This window comes from Sebastes fasciatus, chromosome 6 (genome assembly GCF_043250625.1).
Source record: "Sebastes fasciatus isolate fSebFas1 chromosome 6, fSebFas1.pri, whole genome shotgun sequence".
Lineage (NCBI taxonomy): Eukaryota > Metazoa > Chordata > Actinopteri > Perciformes > Sebastidae > Sebastes > Sebastes fasciatus.
In genome coordinates, this window is record NC_133800.1 from 37836454 (window position 1) to 37849789 (window position 13336).

Sequence of the window (13336 nt, forward strand, 5' to 3'; positions counted from 1 at the left end):
CATTGTATTTTATATGGTTGGAAAGCCTGTTTATTTACCTTCACAATGATGTCCAACTTGTAAGGATCATGTATTTGTGGGATGAGCAGCACAGCTGATTATGCGGGTAGCGCCCAAGAAAAATTTGCCGAAATGCTCTGCCAATGGTAAACAGTGTATTGTCATAAGGCTACCAGGAAGCCTGCAATGACTGCCTTTCACCGTCAGGCCCGTTGGCGCTGGTGTCTCCAACACAGACAATGGAACCTGAACATGTGGGGGAATGTCATGTTCAGTGATGAGTCCAGGTTCTGTCTGCCAAAGTTGGACGGCAGGTCAAAGTATGGAGACGACGTGGAGAACGCTATGCTGATTGTTGCACCGATGGAGTAACAGCTTTTGGTGGGGGCAGTGTCATGGTGTGGGGGGGGGGGCATCTCCCTCACTGGTAAAACAAGGCTTGTCATCATTGAAGGCCATCTCAATGCAGGGAGATATCGGGATGAGATTCTGCAGCCAGTGGTGATCCCATATCTCCACAATCTGGCACCTAACTTCATCCTCCAAGAAACAACGCCCCCCCCACAGAGCCAGGGTTATCACAGACTACCTCCACAATGTGGGAGGAGAGAGAATGGAACGGCCTCCAAGAGTCCAGACCTCAACCCAATTCAACACTTGTAGGATCAGCTTGGGCGTGCTGTACGTGTTAGAGTGACCAACACAACCACGCTGGCTGACCTGCAACCAATCCTGGTTGAGGAATGGAACGCCATCCCACAGCAACGTGTGACCAGGTTGGTGACCAGTATGAGGAGGAGGTGCCAGGCTGTTGTGGCTGCGTATGGATCTTCCACCGCTACTGAGGCTCCTGACGGTGGATTCAATCAATCAATATGTCTTGTTTGTTCCTTGTTACTGATAGAGAGTTCAATCATCCACCAAACAACTCACAACAAGAGTCAGTACCAACAGGAGAATACACTGTTTACCATTGGCACCGGCGCTCCCCACATAATCAGCTGTGCTGCTCATCCCACAAATACATGATCCTTACAAGTGTGACATCATTGTGAAGGTAAATAAACAGGCTTTCCAACCATGTAGAATACAATGACCATTAGCATTGGAACAATAGAAATAATCCACCAAACACAAGTTTAACAACTTTGTTTTCCATGTTTATTTATACAGATGTTCCTGAGGTCTGACAGATGTTCGGAGTGTTTCTGATGCAGCGATTATTATTATCACTAATATGAAACATGATCAACATGTTGTTGAGTTTTACTGACTAGAAGCTGAACAGAGAAGAAACATCAGAACTACAACTAACACGTATTCTATCATTAATCACTGATTCATGTTCATTCCATTATTTAATGATTAATACGTATTATTCCTCTCACCTGGTTGGAGATGAGGTCCTCGCAGACGGACAGGGCCATCTGGATGGCGTTGGGTTTGTGCGTGACAGAGATGGCGTTCATCTTGAACTTGTCCTTCCCGTACAGCGTGTTGGCCTGAGTCACCGCCTCCTTGAACACCTGCTCGTAGCGCTTCTGACTCAGCACGGCGCCGATGTTCACCAGCCGGGGCTCGCAGCCGCCGCGGGCCACCGAACAGCACTGCAGCACGGCGAGGAGGAGCACGCCGCGCAGCTCCACTGAGGAAGAGGAGGAGGAGGAGGAGGAGGAGAGGAAGGTTAGAGATACAGCGGCGCTCTGAGCTAAACGCTAACACCAGCAGAGCAGCTATAACGGTCACCAGCGTTAGCTAACAGTCAGTAACCACAGAGTCCAGCTGAGGCTGATGGGAACTCAACTCAATCATAAACCAAAGTACTGGACTCGTTACCATGGTGACCTGATGATGGCGCTACAAGAAACGTCAGAAGATCACCACAGAAGAAAAAACTCAAGGTTGGATCAACATCATCACGCCACAGACGCCGTTCAACACAGCGCCATTAAACACAGCGCCGTTCAACACCGCCACTCAACACCGCCGTTAAACACCACCGCTAAACACCGCCACTCAACAACTCATTATATTAGTGTTTATATTAGTGACCTTGTCCTCACTCAGAGGACGTCCGTCAGAGACGACATCATCTCCGTAACAACACCACTACAGAGATACGTTCAGACAGCGGCTGGTGTTACCACGGCCGGTGTTACCACGGCCGGTGTTACCACGGCTTTCACCACTAATTAATGACTTAATAGTTTTATCTTGTAAATTTACGACTTTAATCTAAAAAATCTGAGTCTTTTCTTACAAATTTATGACTTTATAGTCGGAAAGAAAGAAAGAAAGAAAGAAAGAAAGAAAGAAAGAAAGAAAGAAAGAGAGAAAGAAAGAGAGAATGGTCAGTCTCTGATAGACGAGCAGTGGAATGTGTTTTGTGAGTTGATGATGAAGTTCTCAGCAGGTTTCTTCATCAGCTCAGACTGAAGCCGTCAGAAACACCAACACAAACAACACAAACTCATATTTAATAAAGATATTAGTGTAAACACATTCAAACATTATGATCCTCTCACAGGATTCATCTACAGATCAATATCATCATCACGTTATCTGATCATAAAGAAGATCAGGTTTATTAAATGTCTCTCGAGCGTTGAAGTGAAGAAGCTTTACGATGTTTTAACATTTAAATACCAGCTGAATGTGGACGGAGACAAAGACTCACTTCATTGTCCCACACTGGAGACACTGGAGACACTGGAGGACACGTGGACTAGCTGCTGCCTCCATAACATAAAAAGACCAGCTAAACAATAAGCACATTTAAGAACATCATAATAAAACATATACTGACAATAAATAGATTAAAAAAACAATAAACAGTCTGTGATCAATAAGTGAGTACAGATACAGCTGTGTAGTGAACAGATGTTAGACGAGTCTCAGTTAACATCATCAGAGAGCTGGGAGGCTCTTATTGTGAAAAGCCTTGAAGTAGTCTAATAAACTGAACCAGATTAACCTCAATAACCTGTATATTCTCTATAACCTCTATAACCGTATATAACCGTATATAACCTCTATAACCTCTATAATCTCTATAACCTCTATAACCTCTATAACCTCTATAACCTCTATAACCGTATATAACCGTATATAACCTCTATAACCTCTATAATCTCTATAACCTCTATAACCTCTATAATCTCTATAACCTCTATAACCTCTATAACCTCTATAACCGTATATAACCTCTATAACCTCTATAATCTCTATAACCTCTATAACCTCTATAATCTCTATAATCTCTATAACCTCTATAACCTCTATAACCTCTATAACCTCTATAACCGTATATAACCGTATATAACCTCTATAACCTCTATAATCTCTATAACCTCTATAATCTCTATAATCTCTATAACCTCTATAACCTCTATAACCTCTATAACCTCTATAACCGTATATAACCGTATATAACCTCTATAACCTCTATAATCTCTATAACCTCTATAACCTCTATAATCTCTATAACCTCTATAACCTCTATAACCTCTATAACCGTATATAACCTCTATAACCTCTATAATCTCTATAACCTCTATAACCTCTATAATCTCTATAATCTCTATAACCCCTATAACCCCTATAACCTCTATAACCTCTATAACCGTATATAACCGTATATAACCTCTATAACCTCTATAATCTCTATAACCTCTATAATCTCTATAATCTCTATAACCTCTATAACCTCTATAACCTCTATAACCTCTATAACCGTATATAACCGTATATAACCTCTATAACCTCTATAATCTCTATAACCTCTATAACCTCTATAATCTCTATAACCTCTATAACCTCTATAACCTCTATAACCTCTATAACCGTATATAACCGTATATAACCTCTATAACCTCTATAATCTCTATAACCTCTATAACCTCTATAATCTCTATAACCTCTATAACCTCTATAACCTCTATAACCTCTATAACCGTATATAACCTCTATAATCTCTATAACCGTATATAACCTCTATAATCTCTATAACCTCTATAATCTCTATAACCTCTATAATCTCTATAACCTCTATAACCGTATATAACCTCTATAATCTCTATAATCTCTATAACCTCTATAACCTCTATAATCTCTATAACCTCTATAACCTCTATAACCTCTATAATCTCTATAACCTCTATAATCTCTATAATCTCTATAATCTCTATAACCTCTATAACCTCTATAATCTCTATAACCTCTATAACCGTATATAACCTCTATAATCTCTATAACCTCTATAATGGTATAGAACTGCAGATATACTCTGTCTGTAGATGTTGTCTCTCAACTTTCTCACGTCTCAAGTTGTAAACAACGACCGGCGCTGGAACAGGAAGTCTTGGCCCGGAGACCGAACCCCCCCAGGAAGAGCGCCGCTCGTCGATCCCAACCTTCATAGAGGTCAAACGGCGGTACACTTCATTCAGACCGAGTACAAGTACTTACATCTGGGTACTCTCCGATACCGAGTACCGATACGAGTACTTCTCTGTGTCTAAAGACCCTCGTTAACAGCCAGCTGGAGGGTGTGAGCGACACACGGCAGGCTGGGGAGTCCCGCATACGAGGCGGTGCGCCGCCACCGGCTCTAGGTCGGCTCGGGGTAAAGGTGGCTCGCGGGGCCTTGGACAAAGTGCTCCCTGCGCCCTCTCTCTCTGCCGGGGAGGGACGGGGCGGACTGTCCTCAGTGCGCCTCAACCGCGTCGTGCCGCCATATCGGGGCTCGGCCCACGTAAAAAGCGCCAGGGGTCTGCGGCGACGTCGGCAACCCACCCGACCCGTCTTGAAACACGGACCAAGGAGTCTAACGCATGCTCGAGTCAGAGGGGTAAGCAAAACCCTGTGGCGCAATGAAAGTGAGGGCCGGCGCTGGCTGAGTTGGGATCCTGGCCACGCGGAGTCGGGCACACCACCATAAAGTGGTATCGGTGGCGTTGTATCGGTGGCGTTGTATCGGTGGCGTTGTATCGGAGCTGTTGTATCAGTGGCGTTGGACGACTGACGGGGGGACGACTGAAGGGACATGATGGTGATCAACCTTCATTTATTATTCAGGTATCGCAAAATGACAATCAAACATACGTTGAAGTCTGTGAGGTCTCTATTGACCAGATCTCTACGGACCAGATCTCTACGAACCAGATCTCTACGAACCAGATCTCTATGAACCAGATCTCTATGAACCAGGTCTCTATGAACCAGATCTCTACGAACCAGATCTCTATGAACCAGATCTCTATGAACCAGGTCTCTATGAACCAGATCTCTATGAACCAGATCTCTACGAACCAGATCTCTACGAACCAGATCTCTATGAACCAGATCTCTACGAACCAGATCTCTACGAACCAGATCTCTACGAACCAGATCTCTACGAACCAGATCTCCATGAACCAGATCTCTACGAACCAGATCTCTACGAACCAGATCTCTACGAACCAGATCTCTACGAACCAGGTCTCTATCGACCAGATCTCTACGAAACAGATCTCTATGAACCAGATCTCTACGAACCAGATCTCTATGAACCAGATCTCTACGAACCAGATCTCTACGAACCGGATCTCTACGAACCGGATCTCTATGAACCAGATCTCTACGAACCAGATCTCTACGAACCAGGTCTCTATCGACCAGATCTCTACGAAACAGATCTCTATGAACCAGATCTCTACGAACCAGATCTCTATGAACCAGATCTCTACGAACCAGATCTCTACGAACCGGATCTCTACGAACCGGATCTCTATGAACCAGATCTCTACGAACCAGATCTCTACGAACCAGGTCTCTATCGACCAGATCTCTATGAACCAGATCTCTGTGAACCAGATCTCTATGTACCAGGTCTCTGTGAACCAGATCTCTGTGAACCAGATCTCTACGAACCAGGTCTCTACCAACCGGGTCTCTACCAACCGGGTCTCTACGAACCGGGTCTCTACGAACCGGGTCTCTACCAACCGGATCTCTACCAACCGGATCTCTACCAACCGGATCTCTACGAACCGGATCTATACAAACCGGATCTCTACCAACCGGGTCTCTACCAACCGGGTCTCTACGAACCGGATCTATACAAACCGGGTCTCTACCAACCGGGTCTCTACCAACCGGATCTCTACGAACCGGATCTATACAAACCGGATCTCTACCAACCGGGTCTCTACCAACCGGATCTCTACGAACCGGATCTATACAAACCGGGTCTCTACCAACCGGGTCTCTACCAACCGGATCTCTACGAACCGGATCTATACAAACCGGATCTCTACCAACCGGGTCTCTACCAACCGGGTCTCTACCAACCGGGTCTCTACCACCCGGGTCTCTACCAACCGGGTCTCTACCAACCGGGTCTCTACCACCCGGGTCTCTACCAACCAGGTCTCTACGAACCAGATCTCTATGAACCGGGTCAGACTAGCTGGTCATGAAGAGGTTAAATAACACTCCAAACTGTCATGTCCATGTTCAAAGGGGTCCCTTGACCTCTGACCTCCAGATGTGTGAATGTAAATGGGTTCTATGGGTACCCACGAGTCTCCCCTTTACAGACATGCCCACTTTATGATCATCACATGCAGTTTGGGGCAAGTCATAGTCAAGTCAGCACACTGACACACTGACAGCTGTTGTTGACTGTTGGGCTGCAGTTTGCCATGTTATGATTGGAGCATATTGTTTTATGCTAAATGCAGAACCTGTGAGGGTTTCTGGATCAATATCTGTCATTGATCTGTGTTGTTCATTGATTTACAATAGTAAATATATACATACATTTACATAAAGCAGCATATTAGTCCACTCCCATGTTGATAAGAGGATTAAATATTTCCTTTAAGGTTCATTTAGAACAGATAAAACAATGTGATTAAATATTTTAATTGATCGACAGTAAAATAAAAATGTTCCTAAAATCTTCAGCAACATTTTAATGTCACAACAGTTTAGTTTTCATGAAGCTTCTTTGTTAGATTATATAACAGAAAATTTAATCTGAATTTAAAACATTTAATCTACAAACAGCAGAAAGATTAAAGAGATTAAATAACATTAAACTGTGATTGTTTACTGAGTAACAGAGTTATAGATTTATATTTATATTTATATATTTATATATTAATATGTGTCTTTAGAGGAGATGATGACGACGGACTGAATATTTAATTTAATTAATGACGTCATGTTGGATAAAAGCAGAACGATCATTAATATCATTAATATAATAAACATCATCATAATAAAGTGACTCACTGGTTCTCCGGTCAGGATTCCGGTAAACGTCGTCCGGTGGTCTCCTGTTGATTTCACCGTCTGTGATTTATTTAAATCCCGGTGATCCCCCCGGTGATCCTCCCGGTGGTCCCGGTACCGGCCCGGTACCACCAGCCGGGTCCGTCGGGTTAAAGGTGTTCTGATCTTTAATAATCAATAATAATCAATAATGAATCAAATAATGATCTGTTGATCCGGAGGTCTGTCCGGTGGTCTGTCCGGTGGTCTGTGTGTTCTGGTCCCGGTGGACCGAACCGGAACCGGGTTCTTCCTCTCCGGAGGATTAAATGATGTTTTTAATTAAACATCAGACCCGGTTCGGTGGGGGGGCGGCGGGTCCTGTTGATTCTTCTTCGTGTCTCCTTCAACACAAACAAACATCAAATATTAAATATCTCATCAACTCATCCCGTTAACCGGTAAACGGTCCTCTGGTTGCTCTCCGGTTCTCCGGTTACCGGGTCTCTACCGGGTCTCCGTCCTGTTGATGCTTCCAGATGACCTGCAGCGCGCGTGCCCGCGGTGCGTCCTTGGATCCTGACCGACGAGCGCTCCCGCTCCTCTCCTCCAGCACCGTCTGTGAGCGCGCGGCCGCCGGAGCGCGTGCAAGAGCTTCTCTCTGGTTGAATTAATGAAGCGACACGTGCTCGTCCCCGCGCGCTCACAGACACAACAGACAGACCTGCTCCTGAACGACACATTTATATTAATATTAAATATTTAATATATTAGATCAGTTTATAATATTTAATAACAGAACTCCACTCTGACGTCACATTTATGATTGAAACAGGTTCTGCCTTCATTTATCAATTAAGAGAACTCTCGTACAGCTCGTTCTGAAGGGTTCTAGACTAACGGGACATTATTTACACGCTGTCTCCTCTACTCTACACCTCCTCTACACTTCACCTCTACACTTCACCTTTACACTTCACCTTCTCTACACTTCACTTCCTCTACACTTCACCTCTACACTTCACCTTCTCTACACTTCACTTCCTCTACACTTCACCTTCTCTACACTTCACCTTTACACTTCACCTTCTCTACACTTCACTTCCTCTACACTTCACCTTCTCTACACTTCACTTCCTCTACACTTCACTTCCTCTACACTTCACCTCTACACTTCACCTTCTCTACACTTCACTTCCTCTACACTTCACTTCCTCTACACTTCACCTCTACACTTCACCTCCTCTACACTTCACCTCCTCTACACTTCATCTACACTTCACCTCCTCTACACTTCACCTCTACACTAGACCTTCTCTACACTTCACCTCCTCTACACTTCACCTCTACACTTCACCTTCTCTACACTTCACTTCCTCTACACTTCATCTACACTTCACCTCCTCTACACTACACCTTCTCTACACTACACTTCCTCTACACTTCATCTACACTTCACCTCCTCTACACTACACCTTCTCTACACTTCACTTCCTCTACACTTCACCTCCTCTACACTTCATCTCCTCTACACTTCACCTCCTCTAGACTTCATCTCCTCTACACTTCACCTCCTCTACACTACACCTTCTCTACACTTCACTTCCTCTACACTTCATCTACACTTCACTTCCTCTACACTTCATCTACAATTCACCTACTCTACACTTCCTCTCCTCTACACTTCACCTCCTCTACACTTCACCTCCTCTACACTTCACCTGCTCTACACTTCACCTCCTCTACACTTCACTTCTATACTTCACCTCCTCTACACTTCACCTCACCTGCTCTACACTTCACCTCCTCTACACTTCACTTCACCTCCTCTACACCTCACCTCCTCTACACTTCACTTCACCTCCTCTACACTTCACCTCCTCTACACTTCACTTCACCTGCTCTACACTTCACCTCCTCTACACTTCACTTCACCTGCTCTACACTTCACCTCCTCTACACTTCACCACCTCTACACTTCACCTCCACTTCACTTCACCACCTCTACACTTCACCTCCTCTACACTTCACTTCACCTCCTCTACACTTCACCTCCTCTACACTTCACCTGCTCTACACTTCACCTCCTATACACTTCACTTCACCTGCTCTACACTTCAACTCCTCTACACTTCACTTCACCTCCACTTCACTACACCTGCTCTACACTTCACCTCCTCTACACTTCACTTCACTACCTCTACACTTCACCTCCTCTAGACTTCACTTCACCTCCTCTACACTTCACCTCCTCTACACTTCACTTCACCTCCTCTACACTTCACTTCACCTCCTCTACACTTCAGCTCCTCTACACTTCACCTCCTCTTTACTTCACCTCCTCTACACTTCACTTCACCTCCTCTACACTTCACCTCCTCTTTACTTCACCTCCTCTACACTTCACTTCACCTCTTCTTCACTTCACCTCTTCTTCACTTCACCTCCTCTACACTTCACTTCACCTCTTCTTCACTTCACCTCTTCTTCACTTCACCTCCTCTACACTTCACCTCCTCTACACTTCATCTACACTTCACCTCCTCTTCACTTCACCTCTTCTTCACTTCACCTCCTCTACACTTCACTTCACCTGCTCTACACTTCACCTCCTCTACACTTCACTTCACCTCTTCTTCACTTCACCTCCTCTACACTTCACCTCCTCTACATTTCATCTACACTTCACCTCCTCTACACTTCACTTCACCTCCTCTACAGTTCACCTCCTCTACACTTCACCTCCTCTTCACTTCACCTCATCTTCACTTAACCTCCTCTACACTTCACTTCACCTCCTCTTCACTTCACCTCCTCTACACTTCATCTACACTTCACCTCCTCTACACTTCACCTCCTCTTCACTTCACCTCTTCTTCACTTCACCTCCTCTACACTTCACCTGCTCTACACTTCACCTCCTCTACACTTCACTTCACCTGCTCTACACTTCAACTCCTCTACACTTCACTTCACCTCCACTTCACTACACCTGCTCTACACTTCACTACCTCTACACTTCACCTCCTCTACACTTCACCTCCTCTACACTTCACCTCCTCTACACTTCACTTCACCTCCTCTACACTTCACTTCACCTCCTCTACACTTCACCTCCTCTAGACTTCACTTCACCTCCTCTACACTTCACCTCCTCTACACTTCACTTCACTTCCTCTATACTTCACTTCACCTCCTCTACACTTCAGCTCCTCTACACTTCATCTACACTTCACCTCCTCTACACTTCACTTCACCTCCTCTACACTTCACCTCCTCTACACTTCACCTCCTCTTTACTTCACCTCCTCTACACTTCACTTCACCTCCTCTACACTTCACCTCCTCTTTACTTCACCTCCTCTACACTTCACTTCACCTCCTCTTCACTTCACCTCATCTTCACTTAACCTCCTCTACACTTCACTTCACCTCTTCTTCACTTCACCTCCTCTACACTTCACTTCACCTCTTCTTCACTTCACCTCTTCTTCACTTCACCTCCTCTACACTTCACCTCCTCTACACTTCATCTACACTTCACCTCCTCTACACTTCACCTCCTCTTCACTTCACCTCTTCTTCACTTCACCTCCTCTACACTTCACTTCACCTGCTCTACACTTCACCTCCTTTACACTTCACTTCACCTCTTCTTCACTTCACCTCCTCTACACTTCACCTCCTCTACATTTCATCTACACTTCACCTCCTCTACACTTCACTTCACCTCCTCTTCACTTCACCTCCTCTACACTTCACCTCCTCTACACTTCATCTACACTTCACCTCCTCTACACTTCACCTCCTCTTAACTTCACCTCTTCTTCACTTCACCTCCTCTACACTTCACCTCCTCTACACTTCACCTCCTCTACACTTCACCTCCTCTTCACTTCACCTCCTCTACACTTCACCTCCTCTTCACTTCACCTCATCTTCACTTAACCTCCTCTACACTTCACTTCACCTCCTCTTCACTTCACCTCTTCTTCACTTCACCTCCTCTACACTTCACCTCCTCTACACTTCACCTCCTCTTAACTTCACCTCTTCTTCACTTCACCTCCTCTACACTTCACCTCCTCTTCACTTCACCTCTTCTTCACTTCACCTCCTCTTCACTTCACCTCTTCTTCACTTCACCTCCTCTACACTTCACCTCACCTCCTCTTCACTTCACCTCCTCTTCTCTTCACCTCCTCTACACTTCACCTCACCTCCTCTTCACTTCACCTCTTCTTCACTTCACCTCCTCTACACTTCACCTCCTCTTCACTTCACCTCTTCTTCACCTCACCTCCTCTTCACTTCACCTCTTCTTCACTTCACCTCCTCTACACTTCACCTCCTCTTCACTTCACCTCTTCTTCACTTCACCTCCTCTTCACTTCACCTCTTCTTCACCTCACCTCCTCTTCACTTCACCTCTTCTTCACTTCACCTCCTCTACACTTCACCTCCTCTTCACTTCACCTCTTCTTCACTTCACCTCCTCTACACTTCACCTCCTCTTCACTTCACCTCTTCTTCACCTCACCTCCTCTTCACTTCACCTCTTCTTCACTTCACCTCCTCTACACTTCACCTCCTCTTCACTTCACCTCTTCTTCACTTCACCTCCTCTTCACTTCACCTCTTCTTCACTTCACCTCCTCTACACTTCACCTCACCTCCTCTTCACTTCACCTCCTCTTCTCTTCACCTCCTCTACACTTCACCTCACCTCCTCTTCACTTCACCTCTTCTTCACTTCACCTCCTCTACACTTCACCTCACCTCCTCTTCACTTCACCTCCTCTTCACTTCACCTCCTCTACACTTCACCTCTCCACTGCTCTACCGGTACCGAGGATCTGCTCGGTACCGGTAGAGCAGCTTCCTGCTCTTAGAATAACCTTCAGAACACACGACAGCTTCATGATGTCATCTAACCTGGGAGAGTTCAAAGCTCTGATTAAAACCTGTGAACCTGAAGAGTGCAGTTCTATTCCTGAACTGTATTCTGTTTCTGTCTTTAGTCTGTTTCAACGTGCTCCGCTGTGTAACTGTTGTAACTCTGTGACGGTGATTCATCTGGGACAGGTCTCCCTCCAAAAACACATTTTAATCTCAAGGGACCTCCTGGTTAAATAAATAAAATAAAAAATACACTTATATTAATATTAAATATTTAACATATTATATCAGTTTATATTATTAAAAAATTACTAAATAATACCACTTTATATTATTAAATATTTACTAAATTATATCAGTTTATATTATTAAATATTTACTAAATTATATCAGTTTATATTATTAAATATTTACTAAATAATACCACTATATATTTATATTATTAAATATTTACTAAATTATATCGCTTATATGATTAAATATTTACTAAATTATATCAGTTTATATTATTAAATATTTACTAAATAATACCACTTTATATTTATATTATTAAATATTTACTAAATTATATCACTTTATATTATTAAATATTTACTAAATAATACCACTTTATATTTATTTTATTAAATATTTACTAAATTATATCAGTTTATATTTATATTATTAAATATTTACTAAATTATATCAGTTTAATTCAATTCAATTCAATTCAATTCAATTCAATTCAATTTATTTTGATATAGCGTCAAATCATAACAGAAGTTATCTGGAGACTGTTTATCTATAGAGCAGGTCTTAGACCGTACACCAGAGTTTAGAGATTCAACAAGATCCACCCAGCGCGCTGTGGCCAGGAACAACTCCCCGATTACTGGGAAGAAACCTGGAGCGGAACCGGGCTCTGGGTGGGCGGCCATCTGCCGAGACCGGCTGGGGGGAGAGAGCGAGAGAGAGAGAGAGAGAGGCTATAATAACTAATAGCAGGAGGACTAATAACAAGAATCCTTATCAGTGGATATAACAGAGATGTATTGATGTCATTGTGTCGTCCTCAGACGGGCTTTCAAGCGGAGCTTCCAGCTGTCTCAGTCCTCCACACATCTGGCTAGCTCGCCAGCACTGTCCAGCATCTCTCCTCAGTACGTCCATGTATGTTGGTGTGGGACGTCCCTGTGATCGA

At 44.0% G+C, this 13336-nt stretch overlaps 1 protein-coding gene across 4 annotated transcripts in view; it reads right to left on the bottom strand.

The window, feature by feature from the left end:
• LOC141770053 (glutamate receptor ionotropic, NMDA 1-like) overlaps positions 1-7887 on the bottom strand; it is a 78081-nt gene extending 70194 nt beyond the window's left edge. For 2 of the 4 annotated variants that reach the window (XM_074639682.1, XM_074639683.1), the window contains exons 1-2: positions 7279-7887; positions 1389-1645 (exon numbers count right to left, since the gene is read on the bottom strand). In XM_074639682.1, the coding sequence (XP_074495783.1) occupies positions 1389-1645; position 7279 (258 nt within the window). In that variant the 5' untranslated portion in view covers positions 7280-7887. The remainder of the gene's footprint in view (positions 1-1388; positions 1646-7278) is intronic. The other 2 variants (XM_074639685.1, XM_074639684.1) reach the window with 1 other exon arrangement.
• Between the last annotated feature and the right edge of the window lie 5449 nt (positions 7888-13336).